The following is a 27034-nucleotide window of genomic DNA, read 5'->3' as shown; positions in this document are numbered from 1 at the left end:
AGTCTGGCCAGCTGACTGTGCTCCAGTCTTCTGCTTTTAAGCAGCCTGAGAGCAGCGCTGTGCCTCCTCCTTCCATGCTTTCTGGCACCAGAACGACAATTTTCATTTTCCAGACAATCTGTTCCACAGGGCTGCAATTGCACTGACTATAACTGCAACCAAAGAGTATCCGATCCAAATTACGTTCTGATACTGGCCTCTAGGACCACAGTTTTGGGCAAGGGCCAGAAAGCCATTTTATAAGTATAGTCTAAGGCAAGCGGCTTTATAAATCCATTATAAAAAAAGGCAGGGAGAGCATGCCCACAATCCAGGCCGTAATAATGGCTATCTAGAGTCCACTTCTCGCTTTGGTGGCAAGTTGCAGGGTTTGTGCAGGAGCTCACTCCTGCCCCTCTGCTTTTTGCAGCGGCAGTGCCTTTGCGCTGTAATACAAGGGAGCAGATTTTTCACTGACACGTACACAGCTGCTCTGGAAGCAGCGTGTTATCCTGGAAGTCAGAGTCTCAGGTCGTTTTCCAAAATGAGGGAAGGAATAAGCACATCATAGCAGTAGCAGGTGGAAGACAAATGCAGCCGGTAATTTCATATCTGACAAATGTTTGGCTATCTTTACTGCAGTTCAGCATTCAGAAACGGCAAGCAGGAGGTATTCTCATCACACGGCTCTTAGATTCTGGCTCAGAAAACCACATCACGCGGTCCCTGTAACCCTTTCTATCTATTAGATCCAGGAGGACACCATAAGCTGCAGCTGTATGCCACAGAGCTGTTTCATTTTAGCTGAAAGTGAATATTGTAAAAATGAATGTGTTGCATGGTTAGCTGATATAAATCAGAAGAGTTTGATTTCTATAGGGTCAAAGAACAGAAATGACTTTCGTGACCCTAAATCAGGTTATAATAGATGAGAGTCTTTCCTGACCTTTTTATATTTTATTTTAGAAATTCTTTATTGTAAAAGCATGTTCGTCTGTGCTATAGTCAATCGCATGGTATCGTAGCATCTAAATGTAAGAAAACTCTTTAACAAGGTCTATTCAAGATGTTTTATTAAAGCCATTACCAGAAACACATCAAAATGTAATGAACACAGAAGCAGATAATGGTCAGAACATTTCCAGCATGAAATGTGTAATCTGTCCCATTTAAGGGAAATACAGGTTAAAATTTGTCATGGCAGTTTCAAATGTCACATTCACATTTCTCAGACAAATGCAGGTATTATGTTCCTCAGTCACTTCAAGTCTACTATCAGCAGTCAGTTTCTGCCCTTTAAACATCAAATGACTTTCCAGGTTTCAGGCCAGTTTTTCAGGTGCTCTCGCTAGATAGTGTAATTCAACCGTGGGTGATTCTGACTCTGACTCTTGTCTGCGACTCCAATTCCCAGAAGGTAGTTTTACTGTTTTCTTTCAAGAGATGTAGTCCTAGTAAATCCCAGCCATAGTATGGAGCAGTGCTGACACTGCAGCCCATATGGATGTTTCCTTATCACGGCAAGAGCTCCAAAACTCGGCAGGGCAGGCTGCCAAACCACGCGCAGGTGGGGTGCTCCCTTATCCGGCAAAGGCTGCCCTGAGCTCAGGGAATTTCAAGGGGCTTATCACAGGAGTTTGTATCATTCTTTCCGACACAACAGAGCAATACTTTAGCTTGCACTTAGACCTAAGCAGTTCAGAGCACTTTAATTAATGAAATGTTAATTAATTCCCACTGCTCCCAATCAGCAGGGAGTTACACTTGTCCTGCAGGCTGATGAACTGACTGAGGGTGCAGTCTCGTGCATCCAGCATGGAAGCACAGGGAAGAGCCCCAAGGAGTGCTTAAGAGCCTGTAGAGAGCTGCTGAGCACAAGAAACTGGCAGGGTGTCCCAGGGAAAGGGTTTCCTCCCACGTGCTGCGTTGCCCGTGCCTCCGCTGCGGGCAGCTGCGTGAGGCGTGACGGAGCTTGGCTAGACCTGCTATGTTAATGCTGATTTACACGTCCAGCCCTTCATGGCCACCTGTGGGCGAGTTCCTCACTGACCCAGATGGGGCAGAGAGGAAGGCTTATAATGTATTACTATTTCAATAAATGCTGAAAACATGAGTACGGCATTTGGACCAGCAGACGGGCTTTCCAGTTCGTTAACTCGGAGTTCTGCAATCTGCACCTTGTTCAGGAAAGTCCTGGTGTTATTAGTGCTTGCAGAGAAGGCCTCCTTGCTGGCTTCTAGTCTTCACTGAAATGAGTCTGAACTTTCAGCAATGGCTGAGTTGAAATCGTAATATGTAGATTCACAGCCAAGATTAGGCTGGCACAGTAGACGCTAGTGAGGCACCAGCTTACTCCTCGTCAGGACAATGTTTCCAAAGTGCTTCTCTGGACAGAACTGTTTTCTTTATGCAGAGGATCACACAAAGCAGAGCCAAAGAAACTGTTTAGTAGGCAATACAAATATAAAAGAAAAAGAACAAATGCATAAAAAATGTCACAAGAAGGAGAGCAGTGTATGCTGTAGCGGTCTGATCTAAAACACACTGACATTCCCCCCACACATTCATTGTAATGACAAGACCCTACTGTTTTATATTTGTGTACTTCTGTGGCACCAGGATCTGGCCAGAGACTTTTCACGTCTGCCACATTTTGATGATAGCTCCACCATCTGCAAGATTAAAACTTTAAAAATTTAAAACCTTCTAGTTAAATATTTTAACATGTAAAAAACACGTAGCTCAGAAATCTGAAGCACAGTATCTGTGCAGAGCTTCAGAATCAAAGCAAATTTCTTCCTGACCTTCAAAGAGCAGCTACATATCCCATCCAAACACATAAATAATCATGGCTAGCACACCACTTAAGAAGGGCGCTCGTGGCTTTCAGCAGTTTTTACAGCCACACACACCATTTTGCTCCACCATCCCAACTTCAAGTCTGTTTTCTAAATTCATCAATGAGATGGCAGCAAATCTGAAGCCTCGTTAAATTCTGCTTCCCTAGAATTTCTGAATATCCCTCACCACTGTTGTCATTTCTGCTCTTTCCAGAAACTTATGATAGATCTAATTTTCTTATAATCTCTAAGTAATGTATACACCTCAGTGTCATAATCTCTTTGTCTGCTTCTGGAACTAATGAATTTCTATCTGATCTCTCTCTTCACTTAGGTTTCTTCTCTGTTCTTTTTAATATCACGCTTGCTTTGCTTCATTCTGAATGAGGCAATCGAGGGCTAATAACCCCATTAGGTTATTTATATGCTTATTTTGTCTGTAATGAGAATGTTGGCTGGAAAGTCTAGAGTGGCACTGACAGCATTGACAGCAGCAGAAAGAAAACCAACATCAAATGTGGTTGCTGTGATAGCCAACAGCAGAGGCAGAACAGCAATCCATGTATGTGCCACTCCACACTTCCAGTAGAAACCAGGTAGGCAAGAAATTTACACCATTTTGGAATAAAAATAAGCAGAAGACTTAATTGCCTTGATGGCTAGTACCAGCTTTAAAGACCTGATCCATCCAGTGCCACAACATGCATAAATTGGTTGCTGCAGCTCTTTGAATCTGGGGTATTTGCGATTCCCTCTGCTTCTAGATCCCAAATCTCCATCAGCATCAGCAAGGAAGGCTCTGCTGTAATTTATCATTCCTGCCAAGGGGCAAGAGGTGTCACATCCTCTAACATTTAAAGGACTTGCTCATAGCTCTCCTCTGTTGCTGGCCACATCCCAGAAAAGATGCCTATGGGCATGTGGCTGATAACATCTGTCAGGTAGCTGGAGCCATCTTTTTACTCCCTCAGTGTGCATATCCAGCCCATGTGTGGCATTTTCTCCCATGCAAATGACACAGCTTTCAGGGAGAGAAGGAGCAGGGGCTCCTTCAAAAATGGAAGCTGCTGGCCTGACTGGAGGAGGAGAGGCATGGAGCCCGGGTTTCAGCACGTCTGAAATATCACGGACTTTCCACATGGATTATCTGGGAAAGTGCAAGGAGTTGATGGAAGGAGGTAGAAACTTTCTGAGCCACAAGAGCAGACATAAAACATACTCCCAGAGCTGCTCTGGGATATTTCTGAAGTCAGCATCCTTTCTGGATGGCGCCTCAGCATGAAACGCCAGTCATCCTGCTCACTGTCATCGGAGGGTGTGAAGGAGGAAAGCCCACAGCCTACAGAATGACAGAGCATGAAACTGAGATTTGACTTCTGAACCATGTATGACTGAGCAGCCCATTGATCCACAGAGATAAAAGGGGCTTGAAAGAAGAATGACGAGAACGCAGACGAGTGCAAGGAGGCTGCAAGACAAATACAGCTTGCATCCATTCTCTGGAGCTGCCTTTGGCACTCAGAAAGTAAATGAAGTCAATGCTCTGTACTTTATGCTTTGAGAAGCAGCTTCAAAGAAATTTTTTTTACAGAGGATCCTCCTGTAATACTGCCCAGAATTTTACAGAATCCTTTGTAACTCTGAGAGGTAGGGTGTAGAAAATCCCTTACAGACAAGGCAGCTGAATGGGCACAAATATGATCACTATAGCAGCGTTAGGTTTACGGTTTCTTTTAAAATTTCCTCTTATGTATCTTATTTATAAAGATAACTATAAACTGCATTGTTAGGATGTGGAGAGAAAAAAAACCCTCTTATCTCAAGACTAGTTCTGCATTTAATATGACACTTGGGTCAGCAATGCCTTTTATGCAGTCACATTGAAGAGTTGTTAAGGGATAATATAAAGGATGATTAGTAGCCTGGACAGGCAATTATTTTCATGTTCCAGGAGCTATTTTGAAATTTCAAAAGAAAACTTGTTCCAAATGGATGAAAGGTGGAATCCAAGAGTATTCAGAGATGGGTAATGAAAATAAAACCTCATCTCAGTTCTTTCCAGTTCTTTCTTAGTACTTCATGTTGATTTTGTTCTCTCTCATAATTTTCCTCTATGGACTTAATGAACATTCATTTTGAATTCAAAAAAGAGATTTCACTTAAAATGTTCAAAATGTCTTTCAATATTTTTTGTAAAAGTTTTCTGAACCTATACTTCGCTTCAAAAGCTTCTGTTTCAGAATTAGCATTTTGTTTCACCAAACTGTTTCACCAAACATTGAATGAAACTGAAAATTTACAACTTTATTGACCCAAAAGCTGTGGAACAAGTCCTCAGAGATACAAACCACATGAGTTCCCACAGCTCTTCACTAAAGCTGTCTCTACCTAACTTTCCATGAGCAGTCTCGTGGAATTTCAGCTGCCGTGGGTCCATTTCTGCACTATCCACTCTTTCTCTACAAACACAGTGGGTGCCAGTATTTTCAATTTTTCCTGTCTCCTATTTGGATGAGAAAGTGCTCATATGGGCAGTGAAAAATTACATATTTCTCCTGGATAGCACATAACTGATTTTCAAGTCATTCTCAGTTATTGTATGCCACTCGAGAGACCTAAATGTACCAGTAATGCAGAGAAAAATCATTCAATCAGTGTTACAAATCACTCTATTTTGACCTTTTATACTAAGGTCTTTCACTAAATTAATGCAGCCAGCAATAAAAACATATTGTACAACATGTTTTTTTCAAGAAATAACCTATTGAGAGAAGTGTCAAAACAAATAAAGCTGTTTGGAAATAGGAATCGTAGAAGTGCTCTACAGTCGTATTTTATAAAACTGCCTTTTTGGCACTAAAATCATCAGCTGTACTCCTGCATATAACGTGACATAAGACTGGTGAGTTTCCAGATTTCTCACACACTTAGTTTTCAAAGATCACTACACACTGAAGCATGCTGTTAACCCAGCCTTTGGGATAAGATTAGCTACCATCACAGTGTCTTGGGATTTCCTAATTTCACTTCCATGGTAAGTTCAGGACTCATTCCCCTCCTTCCTGTGCTGCTTGAGAGATTGGGATGACATTGCTGAAGGACAGAGAATGGGGAGTATTGGAAATAGGATGCTCTGATTCCGTGTTAAATGGACATCATCAGTGCCCTTTTAAAAGCAAACAGACTTCTGAGAGAAAAGATTCACCTGCTGTTGATACAGGGTACTCTGAAAATGACCGTACATAAAAGTAGTTAGAAAAGATTATTTCCTTTCTGTATCCTGGTTTCCTTAATGTATCTAGCTGCAATTTGTGCGTCATAAATGTCAGCTTCTCTGTTGTGTCAGTGAGCTCTCAGCTTTCTTTTTTGTGTAACTTTATTTCTTTTCTTTGACTAGATGCCAAGTTGATGCTGTCTCTTTTGGTATCTCATGAATCACATGCCTTCCTGTTCCCAGCTGTCCCGGTATCCATCCTGGTGCTGAACCATTAGTATGTAGGCTGTGAGGCTCATTTCTTTCACTCCTTCTCTGTACCGCCTTTCGATGCTGCTATTGAGAGGGGAGTTACTGAGCCAATCATTTATACCCAAGGAGGGGTATCACCCACGTGAAGGGCTCTGGGCTGGCAATATTTTGCCCAGCTGGAACCACATATCCATGCAGAGTCTTTCTGACAATCTATCAGCACACAGGTCCAAAGTATATGCATGTCTGAGTGTACATGTAAGTATTTATATGTATTTGTTTAAACAATAGCTATCCATCTCAGGGTGCTTGTGTAGCCAGTGTTAGCACTGAAACATTTCTCTTATCCTTGCTATTGCCCCTCATCTTGCTCGGTCCCCCTCCCAAAAGACAGCAGCCCTGCCTCCTCTCCTGTCACTGCTGTGCTTCCAAATCAGCAGATCCAAAACCCCAACATTTCTGGAAGCCAGGAAATCAGCCATTAAGAAAGCATTTTATTCTTGCTGACTGCAACTGGGCTCACTTTTTGTCTGCCTGCACCAATCACTACACAAATCCAATTCACTGGAGGCCAGCTGGCCAGCTTCTGTGAAATCAAAATTTCATTTTTACTCTTCCAAAATGTAGTAACTGATTCAGGTCACAGCTGAAGAGTACAAGCTGGATATAAATCAGAATAGTCCATGTTTAAGATAACTGCAAGTGATCACTGCACAGTTTCAGACTCCGCAGGCCTTTCACACCCAGAACTTCCACTGACGTCAATGGAAATTTTGGATGATGACAGAGAGCAGTGACAGTGTTGACTCCGGCAGTGAAAGGCTTGAGAGCCTACTGTTTATGTTTTCTCTGCCTTAGTTTGTATATGCTGTCCCTCACCACATGCTGAAGGCTACACAAATGCATGACTACATTTACCTCAAAACAGTCCTGGGAAATAACAAGCCTTTATCCTCACGTACAGCTGCCAAGTTGAGGGGACACAGGCTGACTGGGTGACTTGGCCAAGTTCATACAGGAAATTGGTGATAAACCTTCATAATGGACCTCAAATTCAACCTCTCAGTGCTCTTTCCACTGCTTTCCCTGGAAGACTTTTCCTCTTCCTTTCACAACCAGAACTGCTTTAACATTGCTCAAGGTGCCTCTAACAACAGCTGGAAGTTCTCTGCTGCGATCAGAGAACTGCCTAATCTGCTAAGGTAACATTAAAAACAATGTGGTCTTTTTTTTTTTTCCCCCTCCAAAAGCGAACACTAATTACACCAGTTTCAAATAACTCACCCTTTTAAAGGGCAATATTTGCATTCACATTCTTATGTCAAACCAGGCCATACAAAATTCAAATTAGCTAGCTTTGGCCTGTGTACACAGTGCACCTCAGCTTTGCATTTGCAGGGTATTATTGCTGCATTGGAGCCTTTTTCCCTCTTGCCAGTGCAGCCTTAGTGCCTGCCCCCAGACCAAGTCCACTGTTCTTTGAGACCGACATGAAGCATCGCCACCACTTCCCCAGCGCTGGGACAAAAGGGTTCCTGTAACAGCTTCTCAACAAGCTGTGGGTGCCAAGAGAAGCCGGCTGCCTTGTCTGCTTGAAGGCACATCAAGCAGACAGCAACACCCACTCAGCCGTAGAGCAGGAGAGGCCTGTGGCTACACTGCGCAGGTCAGCAACACGCGGCGGCACCCCGGGCCCTGCCCTGGGCGGCTCCCCACGCCGGACTGGGCTGGAGCCCTGCCCTGCTCCCCGGGGTGCCCCAGGGGCTTGTGTTGTGCTGCCCTCTGCCTGGAGTGGGGTTAAATTGCGTTACTCCTCACCTTCCGCTTTTAAGAAGCAAATTAGGCATTTAAAGAAATGAAATTCTAACTATGGAAGTGCAGTGAAGTAATTCAGCTCATATCAGAGAAGCACAGAGCAGCACTGCCACTGGCTTTGCCACAGGAACACCAAACTGGGAAGTCAAACAAAAGCCTGATGCCAACCCATTGCTCTGCTGCTTTTTTCCTTTTTCTGCACATGATAAAAGCAAAGAGCAAGAGCCCTCTGTGGCTCAATTCCTCTGGAGACTCGGCAGCATATCTGCTGGGCCATGTGGCACTTTCATGTCAGCAAGACAGCTCGAGCTCCTCCCCGGCACCCAGGAAAGTCGAATTAATTGGCACTCAATTGTGCCAAGCAGTTTGTGTCCCATTTTTGAAGACTGCTGTCATTGTGTGGTGTGTAGTATAAGCTGGAATGGTTCTGCTGCAATCAGGCTTTAAGGGCACCAGCTCATGGGCAATTCAGTGGAGTCGAAAATATTCACAAGCGACAGTAACAGCTTGCATACATAAGCATGCCTCTTTAATTGGGCCTCCCCTGTCTTCATTGCCCCAATCAATCCATTGCTCTCTGGCCCAAAAGTGGCATGGCTAAACTCTAGGATTTGCAAACATAATGCATGGAGTAGCTTTGTGAAAGTAGAAGTGCAATCCAATATGAGCACAGACCCCTTCTGGCAAACCCTGCCTTGCAAATGTGGATTTCATGTGTTCGATAAAGAGCTGAAGGAAAAATCTTGAAGTCTGGCAAACTCAGTACAAATAATATTCCAACCTAAAAAGACATCAGTGACTACTCTGATGAAAGCTTTCATTTCCCTTGTGTTGCTACAGATGACTGGTGACATAAGCTGTTTCTCACATTTGCTCTGCTCTTGTTGACCTCTCCCATAGCATCAGGGTGGCTCTGCTACCTGCAAGAGGAAGTACCACCACCAAACCACCTGTTAAATGTCAGCCTGGCACATGGCACTGCCTTAATATCTGTCCCGCAGAATTTCAGATGTTGAATTTATAGAAGTGACCAGTAGATGCCACTACGTCTTCCATACACCATGCAACGCAACACTGACCTTTGTTCCCAATGCGCTGTGCAGTCTGGGGTTTGAGCGGCTGGCTGCTGTGTTAGCCCCAGTATGGCCAGCTGAGCAAAGGCTGGTAATGAAGTCCCAACCAAATGCATGTGTGCGATTGTTTCTTTAGCTAGCTCTCATTGCCTGTCTCGCAGCAGATTTCTTAATGGCATATCTGCTGCAATAAAAGTATGGAAGTTAGAAAATGAATATCTTGTTATAGGTGGAGACAGACCTCCCAAAGGAAATAAAAGAGTGCCCACTGTTGATGAGAAGGACTGAAGGCCCTGATACAAAGAGGATGACTGAATCCAAAATGGGTGACCATCCACAGTCTTAATTCTAATTAGATTTCCTGTCAATCCTTTGGATCCACTATGTAATAACATATAATCATAGCTTTAAAATGACTCAGTCTGCCTTTGAGTCACAAGCTTAATTTCCATTTTCCCAAAAGATGTTCTGTGAATGTATTGCTCCTAGACCTGCTTTTTCATGAAAATGAGGGTAGACTCAAGGCAGAAGGTATAAGCAAGATTCAAGGATAGAGTGAGTTAGCCAAGCCAACCAGATTGTCAGTTTGCTGAGGAAAAGTCTGCCCAGAATGATGGAATCTGGCTTCTTTGGTTTTTTCACAAAGAAGATTAGAAATTGGCAGACACAGACCCTATATAATTTTAATCTGCTTCCTCCTACAGGACAGATACTAAAAGCTAGGATCAGGCTTTTCTGTTCACCTTATTATAAAAATTCCACACTTTTCCCCATAAACGACTATGTTATCGTAACACCTTTGATAGAGTCCCATCACACAGACATCTGGTGAATAAGGAATCAACTTCCCATATGTTCCCTCAGACAAATACAACAATACCTCATGCTTGGTGTGTTACTTGCTATCTAAATCCTCAGCAATGGACAGGGCAGAAAACTAACTTTGAATAAAAACTAGTTTATATCCCTTATAATTCATCTCATTTAGAATAAATATTAGGTAAACAGAATGACTATAATCCTTAAAAATGTAGAATCTGTGGCTTACTTGCATTTTTCTGTGGGTAAAATGGAATCTAAGATGCCTTGAAGATTGTTTACTTAAAATACAGTAAAGAGTAAGGCCTGGGGAGGGCAAAGTAAAGTCAGGGTAGCTGCTAATGCGAGCAGGGGGCTGGACTCATGCACTTAGTTTGTAACACACTTAATACTACGCACATGTATATCAGTTCTCTGTCCGACCAGTTACGTGAAAAATGTGGGTATTGCTGCTTTCTGTCAATAGAAAGGGAAATTCTAAGTAGAAGCTTTAAAACAAAGTAGAGAGATGTGATGGGGTTTAGATGTGATACTTTCCTCCTCCTCAGAAAGTTCTTTTTCACTGTTAGATGAAAGGAATTTATCGCCGTTTGTAGTGTGCCCTTTGAGGCCTTGGGCGATGTTGGTAAGCTTACTAGGAGAAACTCCTGTGGGATGAAGTTGCACTGGGCAAATGCAGTTTCACTAGCTCTTGCATATGGCCATGGTACGAATAGGGAAATCTAGGACAAGCAATTGGAAATAATTTTGTCATCGTCCTTCTACCCTGAATAACTTCCCCTTCTATAAAGGATGAAAACACCAACCTTTGCTGGAAAACCTCATGCTAACCCTTAGCACACAGAACACAAGAACGGCCACACGAGGGGTGACCACGGCTCCATCTAACTCCTCTCTTTCTCTGGCAGCAGCCCAAAGGTGCTTGGCAGGGGCAAGTGCAGAGTCCTTAAGGAGCAAGGACATACTATGCTTTTCCCAACACACTCTTGTCTCCAGCTGTTTGAACTCGGGAATTTTCTGAGGCTAATAACTCAATATTGAATGTGCTTTTTTGACTGCTCCTGTGCACTGCATTGCCGTGGAATGGTCTGTGACGGCCCCAGGATCTCAGTCCTGGCCATCACTGTATGTGCAGCATGAGGATTGTTTTTTGCCACTTGCAGCTTTTCACGTCCATCTGTGCACTTCTCCATCTGCCATTTTACGACATTTATCCTGTCATCCCTCACAGCTGGCCCTTAGCCATGCTACCCTGAATAACTCCAGCTCATCAGCAGACCTTGTCACCTCACTGTGTGGCCCCTTGTCCAGGTTGCTTACGAGCACAGGGAGTGGTGCAGATCCCTCAGGAGAGCTCTGCAAGACCTTAGTTACTTCCTTCCATTGCTTTATTTATTCCTATCCTGTTTCCTATCTTGTACTGAGCCATTTCTCCATTCCAGCACCTTCCCTGGCTGTTTTAGTTTCCTTAAAAGCCTTTTGGTTAGGACTTTTATCAGCAGTCCTTTGGAAATTTGCACAGGGTATATTAACTAGATCACACTTAGGTACATGCTCACTCCAGTGAACTCCCAGAGGTTTGTAAGGCAGCACTTCCCTAAGCCATGTTGACTCATCCTGAGCAGACAATATTCATCAGTGTGGCCATTAATTCTATTCTCATTATACTTTCTACCAATTTGTCCAGTACAAATATCAGGTTCACAGACTTAAAATTTCCCATCTCTCCCTTGGATCCTTTTTAAAAAATCAGCGTCATGCCTTGGGCAGAAAGGCAGATTCAAAAGCAAAGCTACAAATCACTGTTAGAAATTCACCTGCTTCATCCTTGGGCTTTTTCAAACTCCTGAGTAAATACTGTCTGGCAACTTGCTACTGCTCATTTTGTGAGTTTGCTCCACAACTTCTCCCACAGTCACTCCAATTGCAGACAAATCCTCTGATGAGTTGCCTCACAAAGAAGAGATGAGGCATGGAAATCTCCTTGCTTTTTCTGCTGTGAACCCTGCTGCCAAGAAGTCACTTGCCTCCTCTGCAATGACCTGATCTTCCCTGAGTGCTCTTGTTACGCTCTGACCATCAGTTGCTCTTACAGGCTCTGACAGGCAGCTTGTTCCTTGTGCAGTGAAAGAAAGATTGTGATTAGTTTTGATTCAGCTTGCTAGCTGCACTTTCTTGGCCTGCCTTCCCATGTTTTTACATGTCACTGTCAGAGTTTATGATCCTTTTTGCTCATGCCGTCTGGACATGACGTCAGCTGCTGAAGTAACATCCCTCCCTCACACCGTGCTGTTTGAACAGGCTCGTTCCCTTTTGCTCGTCCTTGTGAGAGACAGCAGGAACTGGGCCTGTGCGCACACCACGGTGCACTTTGGAAATGCTCAGGCACCTGTAAAGCTTTCGTTCTCATAGCTGCCCCTTCCAGCTACTTTTTAATGAACTTGCCTGTTTTACATAGGTTCCTTTTTGAAGGTGAGCACAGTGGTAGTGGGTTCCTTAGCCGCTGTTGCTACATGGGGGAAATGTCCAGTCAATGTATATTGTGGTCACTGGTCCGGTGCGGCTCTGATTGAGATTTGAACCCAACCCCATGCGCTACCCCAGGCCAAGCCAAAGGGTACAGCTCCTCTCGTGGGCTCCATTAGCAGCTGCTCCATGAAGCAGTCTTTGATTGTACCTGAAAAGCTAATCTCTGCAGGATGCCCCAGTGTGATGTGTGCCTGGTCTGCAGGTGTTTGAAGCTTACATGTAACAACAATATTACATTTTCTTTGTACAATGCCATTTATCCAGAAGAACACAAAGTACCCGTAGGTTCTGGGTACTAGACAGATTATCTGACTCACCTCTAGGGTGTAAAGGCTGTTGTGTCACTTCAGGGGTGGCTAGGAGTTGTGCTTCCAAAATGACAGACCTAGGTACAAAATCCTACAGAAGCCATTAGGGACTTGCGTGGGCTTCGAGGTCCCTTTTTCTCCAGGCTCCTCTGGCTGGGAGCTCAGTGCCAAAGTGGTCTCCCCTCTGCCAAGGACTCGGTGCCTGGAGGGGAGGCAAGGGAAAGCACTGGAGCCAGGGTGAGCCCCAGCCTGCAGGAGCAGAGGCAGCTAATGGGGATGGGGGAAAGAAACCCCCACCCCAGGAAAGGTGCCCGTGTCCTTGGACGTCGTTATTAATGACGGAAGCCCTGGGGAGGCCAGAGACCCAGGCCTGGAGTTAGGCCTGTCCACTGGTCTGCCAGAAACACACGGAAAGGGCTGTCCCAAATGCTTCTCATAAGGGATAAGGATCTTGCCACTATAATGCAGAAAATCCAGTAGGGTCGGGGACATCCAGCAAGAGGGGCCAGGAGGCAAGGGGACAGCAAGAAGGCTTTGGCATGGCTGGGACAGCGGTGGGGGCAGCTCGGCCCTCCCACGCCGCAGCAGGCTTGTCTGGCAGACGAGGACATTGGTCAAACTGCTGCCGAGCGTGTGCATGGGAAGCCTGTGACTCACAAGCACCTGTTAAGGTATCCCTGTGTGCAGAAAGGGAGAATAACTGCGCAGGAAGGAGCTGAGGAGCAGCCTGCCGGCCCCTACGGCACAAGTCCCACAGGCGGGATCCTGGTCAGTGCCAGGACACAGAGGGATTCACAAAGTGACCCCACACAAACTGAACCAGAGGCAGCATGCTCCAGCTGGCAAAGTCTCCAGCAGCTTTGCAACACTCAGCTGAATCATTGCCAGCGGAAAAAAGGCGCAGGCGCTGGATGTATCACCTTACACCTGGCCGGTATTTCTTCCATGGGCTGTAAATCCCCACTGGCAAGCAGCCCACTCCTGCTGCCAACCCTGCGCTGCAGCCCTCGGGGCCAGGGTGGGCTGCCCACGCGGGGCAATATGTGGCTGCAGCAGTGAAAGTCTCACCAGCTCTCTTAAAATCAGAATTTGCCTTCCATCGTTAGCCCTTTGTATGTGCAGACTGCAGAAGTGACCTCTGATGTGTAATTTCATGACGTAGGATCATAGTGTGGGGGAGTAATCTATTAAGGAAGCTACAGACTTTTCCCCATGCTTTTACAACCTGAGCCCCCCACCCCCAGTGTTTTCCTAAAGCAGTTTACAGTATGTGAATTTTCCCTGTGGTTTGGTCTTGTTCTTTTAAATTTTTTTATGTTAGTTTAAACAGTCTCTCATTAAGATTTCTCAGTGCATGCTAAGTCTTGTCTTGGAAATATGTATTCAGGTGGTTTGTGAGATTTGTATTATTTGCTTCTTTTGGAGCCATTCTGGTGTGTTATGTAAATCCATAGTTGAGCATTTCCTGGGACCATTTATTGTGCAAATGCATAATTTGGCACATGTACAGTGCAGAGGAAAACCAATTTCTTTTGCCTCTCTGCTTCAGAGAAGAAAGATCAGCCAGGAGATTTTTTTGTTTAATTTAAGAGAAGACAATTTTCTCATTCCATTTCTTATCAGAATGAGTTTTCTGCAAATGAGCTGGAAGCTCCTGAAATAGATAAAAGTTCACAGGCAGAACATTAGCCCCAAATTCTGTGCAGGAACAAGTAACTAACACTCAGCATCAGACACATCATTTAAAAATGGTAGCTGTAGGCTGGATGGACTTCTGCAGTCATTTCCAATGAACTTGCATTTAATAAAGTGCTTACAGAAAAAATATGCATGGGCCTATGGGCATTAACAAACTATTAGATTATTTTAGGTAGTGTTCATTTTGAGAAACTATTTAATATCTTAGTTATTTTTCAGTTCATGTGATCCTGTGGGTGTGGTGACAGCCCCAGTCTACCTGTTGCTGAAAGCTTCAGTTCAGGCTGTTTATCCCTGTGCATACTCTGTCCTGGCTCTGCACGAATTGACCTGCAGAGCTGAGGAAAGCAGAGCTGCTTTACCTGACATTGCTCAATGCCCAGGTTTGTGCCTGTTTTTGAAGCTCCGATCGATCATGCCCCAAGACACAAGGCCTGGCCCTCAGCCTGAATGTTTTCCAGCTTCTATGTTTACAGGCATATTTTTTGCCGGCGGTGCTCCATCTACTCAGTGCTGGGCAGGATGAGGCCGTAGCAAACTCATGGCGTAGAGGCAGGCTTTCCCGGCAACTTGCAGCGCTGCCTCCTGGCAGGCATCCCGCGGCAGCTCCCCTCTGCTGCCTGCCCAGCGCCCTGGCTGCCCACCCGGGGCACAGGCACTGTACGACCGAGCCCACCTGACCAGCCACCCCTCTGCACCCACCGCTGCCGCTTCACCTCTCCCACCTGGGCCCTGGGTGCATCCCCAGGCAGTGCCAGGGCAGGATTTTAGGAATGGTGTGGGACGGAGACTGCTGTTCCCATTAGGCATCCTCATTTGATAGAGATTTCTGGCTGGCCGTAAGCTGTGCCCAGCCACCTGCACACCAGACCAGAGGACATGCTGTGGCCGATGGGTTGATGAGGTAGGGCTGGTCAGCAGGAGGTAGGAGGGCAGCAATTTTTGAGTGGCATCCCTGTTTGAGTAGCCTGCCCCGCTCTTCCCCAGGCTGGAGGGGAGATCCCCGTTGGTGAGGGACAAAACTCTCACCGCTCTGGCCCGGAGGCACAACAGTGAGGCCAGCGTGGGACCAGCGTGGGACCGTGGCGATCTTTGCTTCCAGCCTCATCACTAGGCTGCAGGCAGCACATCTGACGCAGCGTGTGCAGTGGAGCGACTGGCTGTTTGGACTCCCTGGAGCGCAGGCTTTGTAGAAATGCTCTGAATTGAGCTGAAGACAAGAGCAATCAATTAAAGAAAGTTTTCACTGTGAAATCAGTTGCGGAAATGAGGCTTTTATGATAGTCTGCACTTGTTACACTGTACTTTTAGAGGTCAGGGTGTTCCAAGCTTAAGATTTTCAGACAATAACCAAGCATTTCTTTAACTCTTTTCAAAAACAAATCTGGTAAAAAGAAAATGCCTGATCTTTATGAATCACTTGCTGAGCAGCATAATGATGCCCCATCACCGCGCTATTCATGTGGACAGTTTTAGTCAAACAGCAACTTGAGACATGCCAGGCCCTCAGGGCCTGCAAGGCCAGTTGCCTTCCCTTGGCACTGACACCTACCTGCCAGGCTGCAGGTCTGATCTCACACCGGATGAGGTCCAAAAAGGAGACCACAGAGCTAGGGAGGCTGGGGGAAGACGGGATCAACCATGCTGAGAAGGGGCCTTCATTACTTGAGGAAGCCAACTTTGCAGCATGGCAAAGCAAGAGGCTATTTTAGGTAAGTAAACAGGGCTGGCTCTGCAAACCTAAAGGGAGTCAGAAGTTAGTTTAGTCTCCAACAAAACCAGGCAAGACTAGATGCGCACTGGGTGCCTCTCCCAGGAGCGACGCTGCTGCCCCCATTGTCTATGCTCAAGCTAGTAGCCAAGGGCCGTGATGAGCCTCCACAGTCAGAGGGATGGGCAGGGGTCACCAGGACCACCCAGAACGGGCTGGGACAGCTGCAAAGCAGAAGTTCCTAAGGAGCTTTATGCCCTCTCAGCTTTAGGAAGCAACTTCCCTGAGCTTCTCCGGACGTGCAGGAGGAAACCTGGAGACAGGGATACAAGGCTTTTGTTTTAAGAGCCCTGGAACCAGGAAGGTAATAAAAGCCACTCCATGAATCCCAGGCACCTCTCTGTAAAATGCTGAGGTTGGCGGATTTATTCTCAGCGCTTTATGATCTGGGACGCCACACCACAGGAGCCTCCATGCAACTGTTCTGCTGGCATGTGAACCTGCAATGAATGACTCAGGAGAAAAGCACTCAGAGGCAGTCTTGATAAGTAACAGAAGTTAGTTATAAAATAAACATGAGAAAAAAGCAAATGCGCAGATCTCAGAAGATGCAGCCTATAGGTGTTCCTCATCCTGGCTCTTTCAAGCAGTCACTGACTTTACCTCTCATGCATCAGTCGGCACATCTGTAAAATGGGGATCCTGAAACCAACCTTCGCTTTCACAGTTCAAAATCTGTCCATCAGAGACATTGAGATTGTTATGACTGCCCTTCACATGAGCACTGGGGATCCTCAAGGGAAAGGGAAGCTGAGCTGGAGGTGCTAATCTCTGGAAACACATCATGTACCTTTTTAGAGACCATTTTTCAGAATATTTTAGCTTAACATATTTCGTATCTGCACAGTAGTCTTCTACCTAGCACCACTTGTGAGCTTAATGCAGGGGGCATGCTGGACAAAATAACCCAGGATTTTTTTTAATTTTAAGAAATTAAACGTTGTTGTTGTTGTTTCCCTCTCTTCTGTGTCTATTTATTTACACTTGCCTAGCAAATATGTTTTCTGTAGAAGTTTTTGTCAGGAACAGTGAGCATTAAAGAAAAGCTCTCACTGAAACCTTTAGGGAACCTAAAGTGTTTGAAGGCTAGGAGAACAGATCCAAAATCCAGCAACAAATTTTTAGTGTCTGTCTTCTTGTTCTTTTTTCCATTCATTGTTGGTCCATAATTTAGGGGTTAAATTGCTGCATGCTTTTTCCCCATGGGAAATTCCATTGCTTCATTTTCTAGTGTTAGCTGTTTTCTCATTGCCGCTGAGGTGTAACTGTGTCCTAGTCACCCCAGAAGTACCATCAGAGGCATGTAGTTACACGTCACAATTTTTCTTGAAGTTTTTGCCAGTCACAGGTTGGAATTACTTAGGAAAGCCAACAATGTCTTTCCTCTTAAGGCACAGACCTATTTTAATGCAGTCAAAACAGCAATCAATTTTGAAGTATATCAATATTCATCTCCTTTGACCATGCACTTCTTAGCATATCCTCATTTAAAATTGTCTGATCCAACTGTGTCAGATTCATCAACATAAAAGTTCTTTTCTCCTTTTATCTTTTCGTTATTGTACATAACATGCACATGTTAATCATTTCTTGGCATAGTTGTGGCCTCAACCTACATTCTCAGCCTACACTGTAAATACCAGTTTCCACTTCCGACAGCATCAGATGCATAAGGTAGACATCAGCTACCTCCAACCAGTCTAATTCAGGGCTGATTCTTGTGAGTTGTTTCCCTGTAAGACAACTTAGGTCAGGGTCTGCCTCAGTCAGCCTTGGGAAAGGTCACCAAAGCAGAGCTTCTGTTGAGTTTTCTTGTTCATGAGTCTCAGAGCACATCTCAGGTAAATGCAGTTTGCACGGAGATGGGTAGTCAGGACAGGCCCAAGAGTCTGCCATGTAACCTTTCCCCGGTTGTCCCTGTCAGTGTTATGGCTGATAGGAACCATACAAGTCCACTTGAATTACAGTGCCTTACTGAGCTTTCCAGTACAAACTGAGGCCGAACTTGTTCCAGACAAACCTAAGGAAGGGGGGAAACTGGAAGTCACCTATTACCTCTTCCACCTCCCCAAATGCAAGTGTCTGCGTAGGAATAACGAGGCTCTAATTTCCATTTGCAATACTTATTCCTTGCTCTTCCTAGAAGGACTCAAGTCTGCCTCCTCTGTTTCCAGAAAAAGTGTGTGGGCCATCAGGTACAGACTGCCTTTTGAGGCCTTCACATGCACTGGTTCACTCTGTAGGAAAAAATTAAAGAGTTGGGGCCACAAGAAAGAAAGCAAGCAGACATGAGTGTGTGTTTGTAGCCCATGCATTAGGGTACTCACCTGCACACTTTCACATCCCATCACAGACCTGGGCTGTCTCAGGCCCAGGCAAGCCCCCTCACTGTCGCACTGCAGAGCTGTGTTCCCTGGACATGTGCTCCACATTTATTCTTTGCAACAGGAGTAAGTCAGGATCCACTTCTGCCTCCCAAAGGCAGTTAATCTGATGGTTGCTGATGGGACTTCCCTAGCAGGCATTAGCAAATCCTGACAGGCACCTGCCAGGCTGGATGTACCAGGCGTCCCCTATCCTTAATGGGCATCATGACATGCCCATGTTGTAGTGGGCCCATAACTCTCTACTTAGAGGCTTCACCCCTGCCAAAGTCTTGTGGAGTCTGGTCCTTAGCCACTTGTCACAGGGTGCCCTGACAACTTAGGGTGCCCTGGCAGAAACCTATAATGTCACATGGGACCAGCACCAAGGCTGCTACGACACTACAGAAGCTGTGCTGCGATGACAGGTGCTACAGAAAAGCTTGAGACATAAAGACCTTGCTGTGGGTATTTTTTTACTCTAAATCATTTGCTGGTTTCATAGTCTTTCGTATACTAGTTCTTGTTTTCCTCATAATCTTTTTAGTGTTTATCTTCATTAACCCAGCAAATGACAAATTAGCTCTGTCCCATTATGTGCGTCTCCAACACAACAAGATCATCAAAATATTTAAAGCACTGCAACTATGCATCCCCAAATGAGGTAAATCAGAAGCAGTTAGTTTCAAAATTGCATGCTAAGTAAGTAAGAGTTAAACCTATTAAAAGCAGGTGTTGCAATCAAATGAAACTTCCAGATAAAACAGGACAGTAAAGCGCTACTTCTTTCCCATTGATCTCACAATTACACGTTTAACGAAATTCATCTCTCACTGCCTTTCTAATCTTAAACTGTTGCTAGGTAGTTGGGATGTTTCGCCACGACTTTGAAACTGGTGCTAATGAATGTCCAAGTTCCACCAAAGCATAATGAGTGCATTTCACTCCCATTTTGCACAACAGAACCACCTACTGAAAAGGAAAGGTAGGCAAGAACCAGAAGATGCCAGCTTAAGTGGTCCCCCAAGCCAGGGGTTTGGCCCTTTGATACTTCAAACTGGAAGTATGCCAAAAAGGTTAATAAGCTGATGAAGCTGCCATTACATATTTGGGAAAGATGCAGCAAAATAGAAAATATGTGCAAGGAATACATTCCAAAAGGGAATCATTTGCACAAGTCATTTATTTTTCCTTTCCAGGTTGTTAACTTTTGCTACAGTTTTGGCACTGTCACAGTGCTCATACTAGAACCTTCTGGCCTGAAGCAGGTTTTGACATGCTGCTGCTCCGAGCGGGTAACTTTTCCCTTTCTGGACTGCACTTACTACTTCGTTTGCCCTTGCAACGTCTGTACCCGCAAATTGAATAAGGCTAACTTGCTCCTAATATTCACCAGAGTGAGCACAGGGCCACTGGGGCAGAACGAAGCAGCCAATGTGCCAGCAAATCTGGCCTCTTCATTAGCGGTTGGCAGGCAAAACATGTCCTGCTAATCCCTGCACTGATTAGGCCTGCATGGATAATTTGCAGTAGCACTGTTAACATTTGCATGTTTTCCATTCAGTGTACAAAACAGAGGTATGGACTAAAATGTTGTACTTTATCTTCTGGGGGATTTGAAAGCCAGCTACAGCAAGCGGAAGCAAAGCAAGACAGGATATCATGGATATTAAAAGAAAACCCTGATGACTAGAAGAAGAACAAAATCCCTGGCTACTGAGTCATGTAGGGGCTCAGTTCTGCAAGGGAAGAACCATCCCCAGGCAGCTCTTGCTCCCCGCTGCATGCAATATCCTCGTTCAACAGCAAAGCGGGCTCTTAGGAGGCCCATGGTGATCAGTACCTGCAAGTTTGGGTTTTCAGCTTCCCCAGCCCCTCCCCAGCCTGGCTCCTTGTGTGAAGCAGAGTGAATCCAACCCACTGCTGGCTGAACAATACTGTATCAGCAAGTGAGGAGCAAGGCAGTTTTTGGGCTGAGGTGATAAGCAAGACTGGCAGTTGTAGGATTTCTGGTAGTACCAGCAGGTGTAGGTTGGGTCAGTCTTTGATCACAATTTCTCTTTTAACACCGAGGGTGGGATTTCTCTTACCAGACATACCCTGGAGGTGTGCAAGTCCGTGTTCCTCGCCCGAGGCTTCTTTTAGAGCTGAAGAAGAGAAATAGCTTCTTCCTGGTTTCGATTCATCCTAAGGCAGGCATCAAAAACAGCTCAGGGAAGTGTATCTCCATTGACTCTAAACAGAGCCAGGGGTGCTCAGCTGAGACATAAAAAGCTACCTGTACAGAGTTGAAGTTCAGTAAGAAGAAACTACACACTACCGTTCTGTTTCACAAGGACTTTGCTGTTGCTTCAGAGCTCTTCCTGGTTATTACAGCCACAAGGGCACACATATGTCACTTAGGGACCTGACAGAGTGGGGGGAGGCTTCCTCTAGCTGGATGTCTTGGAGGTGCATGCTTTATAAGTAAATCAGGTTGCTTTCCATTAATTGTGCCATTGTTCAAGACAGGCTGGGGGCTCTCCCTCTTGCAGAGGTGTCTAGCTGTACGTAGCCCAGGAGCTCTTTGAGAGCTCCACACGAGTCCTAGGGATGAAGGCCAGAAGTAGGTGCTGTGGGGCAGAGGCGAGAGGGAGCCCAAGGAAGACCCTGACCAGCAGGGGTTGTGCACCTGCGGTGACAGCCCAGCTTGCTCTGCTTGCTGGAAAGCTGCCTCCAGTGTCAGGGTGCTGGGCACAGGCCTCAGCCATGACCACCTTGGCCAACGTCATGGCCTTCAACTGGACTGCTGGCCCTCGAGGATGCCCTTGCAGTGCAGAGAGGGGTGAGGAGACATCATCCCTCTTTGCCACATGCCCGTCAGGTCTGCCCACGGACTGCCCCCGCCTGTGGTGCGCCAGCGGCACCAGGCTCCCGACGGGGCAAGGGCGAGGGCCTGGTGCAGCCCACACACGTCCAGGCAGCCCCAGCACCAGCAGAGGTCCTGCAACATCCTGCCAGGCAGATGGATGAGCAAGGCTCTGCCCTTTCAAATCTCAGGGAGTGCCCCAAGGAGGCTTTAGGAGGCTTTGGACCCTCCTACAAGGGTCCACAGCTCCTGAGTTAGTGACACTGCATGCTTGCAACCTGCCTTCTGGGTAGGGAACATGTGGATGTTTTTTCACCTTTCTTAAAGATATATATTCTCATTGCCAGATGAAATTATTAAAGTATTTATATGCAGGCTCTTTTGGTGTGTTCGCACATGCCTAGATAGCTGTGGGGCACAAGCTCTGTTTTTGAACTGATATTTGCCAGACACTATCATAAAACATCAGGATACTCAGTGGGTATAAAGTACCCACGTGAAATACTGGACAGCAGAAGCAACTGTGTCCAAAAGCTGCTTTCAAACTATTTAAAGTTGAAAGTTGGTTATTTTGGAGTGATTTCATCCCCTGATTGTTCTGGGATGCTGCGTAGGTTATATCACCGTCCTGTCTTGCTTCCCATAACTGCTTATCTAATGTGAATGACTACATTGACAGCTCTCTTCATCGAACACTTTCTGCTATGGCTTCGCAAGATGTGTTATGGCTCCAGGGAAAAACGAGTTTCTCTGATAAGCTATTGGCAAAGCTGGGGAGACAATTAATTGTGAGGGAGCTGTTATGCAGTCATCCTTGCACACCAAAATTATCACGTTTCTCTTAATTCTCCTCAGATTTCATGTAAGACGCCAGGTCCGAGAAAGCCACTTAACCTGTGTGCTAGCCCCAAAATGAGCGCGTGGTTTGGCAGTGCACCCACTGGGCTCAGCAGTCCTTTTAGGCACTGCACAGAGTGCGTACAGGACGTGGGGTGAATGCCAGGCTATGCTGCCATGCAGATCCAGTGTTATATGTTAGAAAAGAACCAGTAAGAGGCCTGGAGTGTATGAAAAGCAGGTTTCTTATGTTCGAACCACCTTGTCTCGTTAAAGCAAGTTGCGGAACGGAAGTGTCTTAGCAAAAAACACCTGTTGTACAAAATAGGAAGTGGATTCACAATGACACAGAACAGCATCTCCTGAAGTATTAATGGTACACCGTTTTCTGAATTTTGACCTGATTTCTGACCTCTGGCCATATTTGCTGGTAAGTGAGTCAGAGATTTTAGTGCTCTTAATTTTGTGGCACTAGGCCTCACTGGGCTGTTGTGTGCGCATGTACACAGCAAAAGACAATCCCTGCCCAAGAGAACTTGAGCAATATAGTAAAAATAAATAAATAGTTACTATGGGAGAAGAGTTATAGTGCCCAAGAACAAGAGAGCAAGGCGGGTTCTGGATGAGAGCTTCAGTTTCGTTAACACGTGGTTTGATGTTCATTGTAATTAACTTGACAAAGAATGGTTTCAGAGACTTTGCTAGAAAGGGGCTCTCTGGGTAGACATGAAGAGGAAGCAGAGAAGACAGAGATAAAAGAAAATGGGCAAAAAGGGAAGAACTGACAGTGAAGGGCAAAGGGAGGAGAAACATTCAGTAGGGAGGGAGACTGAAGCCAGACAGCTAAGGTGGGATGGCAGGAGGGGAGGGCACCACAGCCACCAGCAAAGGAGGAAAAGAGTTAGCCTGGCACAGACTGACGTTGCAGCTCGAGCACTGCTGGCAGTGGCTGTGCTGCCTTGCTGCCCCCAGGAGGGCGTGCAGCAGGGGTGCAGGTGAGCCGCACGAGTGGCTTGGTTTGGAAGGCCCCAACCTACCTCCTGGCTCTGGACAAGGCTCCCATTTTGGGGCTGTCATTCCTCCGAGGGCCATTCAAGATACTTATTTCTTCATTGCGCATCCTTGCTTGCCTGGGCTGCTCACCCTGGAGCCGTATCGGTGTGATGTGCTGGGCTACATATAACATAGTGATATCCAGTTCTATGCATGGGGAAGAGATTTTGGCAGGAATAATGTTTTTTTCCCCTAGAAGAATGAATTCCTTTTTAGTCCTTTTATTTGACTAAGGCCATCCTGCCCCTCTCACACTAATCTTACCTAGTGTAATTTCATTTAAACTGTGCTTGTGCTTTTTGTCTTCAAGGCATTAGGCTGGCTGCCTGTGACACACTAGCAGTCGAGCCCTCATCAGCATCCCGGTTTAAGCCCGTAGTTGAAGTTCTGACAAGTCACAGACCCAGGATTTCATTTCTAAATGTCTCTTCACATTCACTTCAACTTCCTCTTGTCTCCTACAGCAAGTGACTGGCGCAGCCAGTGCTTTGCAGGGCTGAGTGCAGGCCTCCATTTCAAGTGAATATAGTGTTTGTAAAAGGGGCTGTCTGGACAGTGAATCCGCAGCACATGTTTAGCCCAGGTGGCATCTGTTAGTGCTGCAAGCATCCCTTGGCTGCCCGCTTGCACTTGCAAATTCAGGCCTCGCTTCTGCAAAGAGCCAGGGACTCAGATGAAAGTGTCCATCTGCAACAGCCAAAGCCCAAAGTCATCAAATCCAGAGATGGCCAAGTTCTGCGCAGCCATAAGTCAGGCTAACCAAATAATACCAAAAAATAATAATGCACTTCCCCTACCCTGCAGCCTGATGTCTGCTGCAGCAGAAGGGGTGTAAGCAGACGGCCCATGAAGAGGGCTCCTCCGCTGTGATGACTATCTATCTGCCTTTCTCCCCCTCCAGACACAGCCGAAGTCCCGTAAAGGGAAGTAACCCTACAGGTGTGTGCAGTCTAGTTATCTGGAGAGAAAGAGGTTTCTAGGCAAAGCCCCGTGACCTATACAGAGATGTACTTAGGTGAATAAAACCCAATAACGCCAAATTTCACATATCCACAAGAACACATACTAAACTACTTTTACTTCTGTAGGAATACATAGAATTAGTGATGGGGAAAATCTGAAAAGGTTCAGAATATGGATTGTTTTCTTTAGGTGATCACCTCATATGGCCCCATCCTCTGAGAAAATGGATCAAAATCCAACTTTGGTCAGACTCCAAATAATGAGACTCCCATGAGCAGCCTCAGGAAGGAAACAGAGCTTGAAATTCAAGGCAGCACTGGAAACCTATTTGGCATTCATTGTTGGAGCAAAATTTAATTTTGTTCATATTTTATCAAAGCACCTCATTAAAGCACTTTAAGGCCTCAGGGGTTTTGCAGGTTTGAAAACAAGCAAACAGCACAGACAACTGCCCCATTATTTACTGCTATCTGAACACTTAGCTAGGCTGCAGGCTGTACCTTTCCCATCACAGACCACTGCATTTCTTTTTTGCATTATTGAATTTCTGTGCATACATTGTAGCTCCCCAATGCCAGTTTTGCTGCACAGCAGAAGCCAGTTGAATGCAGACTTTACCTTGCACCGCCTGCAGCGGAGGTGGCCCTTACAGCTGCATCCCTGACCCTTTCCACCATACGCTGCGTCCGCAGAGCTGTGGCAGCTCTTGGGCTTGGTGACACCTGACCTTGTGTCCTCTCTTGCCTGCCAGCAGCTCCAGCTCTTGGTGCTCTCACACTGTTGCTCACTCCCCAGCTCCTTCATCCGGCCTTCTACGAGCCTCATTCCCTCTGCCAGACTACAGTAGGTGCCCTCAGGCTCACTTATGTCTCCCCTGTGCCCCTGCTTCAGCTCTCTTCTCCTTGTCAGACTTGCCAAAAATAATCCATTGGCATTTTGCTTTCCTGCACCATGGCGGCACCTGTTCCTGCTGCCTCCTGCTTCTGGACTCACAACATCCCTCGCCCTCATCCCGCTTCCCCTGGACCCAGGCTTAGCTGTGGGTTCCCCCTTTCGCTGCTGCTCCAGATGACTCAGCCGCTTCCCGAAAGCCCCACAGCAGAGGGCGAGCACGCTCTCGTGGTCCCGGCCCCCCGCACTGTCTTCCCCCCTCACCTCTGCTCTGCACCATCCACTCGGCCCACAGTGGCCTCATCCCGCTACCACTACCACCAGGGCGCTTTTAGCCACATCGGACTGCTCCAGTGGAAAATCCCAGGGCCAAACTGGGCTCCGACGAGGCTCCTCCAAAGCCGGCACTGGGTGCTCTCACGCTGTGGCCGGGGCAGATGCGGTGGGGATGCCCGGGCTTTGCTGCCAGCCCTGACGCTGGCTCAGCGCTGGACCCCTCCGCATCCTGGTTTCCACAGGTGTGAGATGAGAAGAGCAACACCAGTGTCTGAGGTATCCAGCTGTAACCGTGCTCACCATAAGGATGAAACAGAACCTCTTGGCTTCACCTCTTGCTGTCCCTCTGTGTTTGCAGCCCTCCACGTGTTCGTATTCTGAGCAGGTGATGGCTGTTGCAGCAGATGCTGAAACTTGTTTTGTTTTTCTCATCTATAAGGTGTGTGCCCTCTCTTCCCAAATGGAAAAGAAGAGGAGCAAGAAAGAAAGGAAACCCATATATTTGCTACACACTGTGCCTGGCTCGTGTAATAATGCTGCCTTTCTCTCATTGTTTTAGGGAGTGCTGCCGATTTTTTGGAGACAATGGCTTGACTTTGAAGGTGTTTTTTACCAAGGCAGCACCCTTCGGTGTTCTTTGGACACTGACAAACTACCTTTACTTACATGCAATAAAGAAAATAAACACTACGGATGTCTCCGTGTTGTTCTGCTGCAACAAAGCTTTTGTGTTCTTGCTTTCATGGATCGTTCTGAGGGACAGGTTCATGGGAGTGAGGGTAAGTGACTCCTTATCTCGCTTGTCTCCTTTCCTCCTCCTCTCCCTTCTGCCTTTCCTTTACCCCTCTCCTCCTGACAGTTTAGCTGAGCACCAACCCCTGCAGGTGGCTGAGCCAGCACAGAAACCCTTAGTTAGGGTGAGCTCATCCTTTCCCACAGCCGGGCCGGGAGCACAGAGCCGCCTCTGAACCTTCAGTCTCCTGCAGCCTGGTGTCTTCGCACATATGTTCTCAGAAAGGAGATAACTTGGATGAAGGACAGCTGGTAACTTCATTTTGCTGTGAACGTTTATCAGTCTTTACTTGATCTCTTTTGAGTGAAAATTCCCAGGCCTGTGGCATTAGACCTGTTTCTAATTGTGCATTCCTGCAAGCCCGTACTATGCGCAGGGCATTTCTAGTCCTATCTGTGAAGATTTGGGGTCCTCTCCTCTCCTGCCTGTGTGCAACAGCAGCCTTGTGGGGTGGCACTGTCACCTTTTGCATCCTCATTGGTCTTGGGCTGCAGCTAAGAGAAAGTCAGGAGAGGAGAATTGGGCTTCTTTTACCTTCTGAAATGTGTGCGTGTCGGTGGGGGAGGACCACTATCATGTACGTGCACATGGATCCAGTTTTATGGCAGGTCAGCACTTGCAGGGTATCCAGATTTGCTTGGGACAGGACTGGCTGCCCACACAGAGGCAGGTGCCAGGCCTTAGCCTGCTCTTTCTGGGTGGATTTCCCTGC

The 27034-nt window shown here is 46.3% G+C and overlaps 1 protein-coding gene across 2 annotated transcripts in view; it reads left to right on the top strand.

The window, feature by feature from the left end:
- Window positions 1-27034, top strand: part of SLC35F3 (solute carrier family 35 member F3) — a 196455-nt gene that overhangs the window by 155243 nt on the left and 14178 nt on the right. For both annotated transcript variants that reach the window (XM_026117307.2, XM_064509244.1), the window contains one exon: window positions 26089-26308. In XM_026117307.2, the coding sequence (XP_025973092.2) occupies window positions 26089-26308 (220 nt within the window). The remainder of the gene's footprint in view (window positions 1-26088; window positions 26309-27034) is intronic.

Source organism: Dromaius novaehollandiae, chromosome 3, assembly GCF_036370855.1.
Source record: "Dromaius novaehollandiae isolate bDroNov1 chromosome 3, bDroNov1.hap1, whole genome shotgun sequence".
Classification (NCBI taxonomy): Eukaryota; Metazoa; Chordata; class Aves; order Casuariiformes; family Dromaiidae; genus Dromaius; species Dromaius novaehollandiae.
Note: the sequence above shows the minus strand (reverse complement) of the source record. Positions and strands in the feature narration are given on the sequence as shown.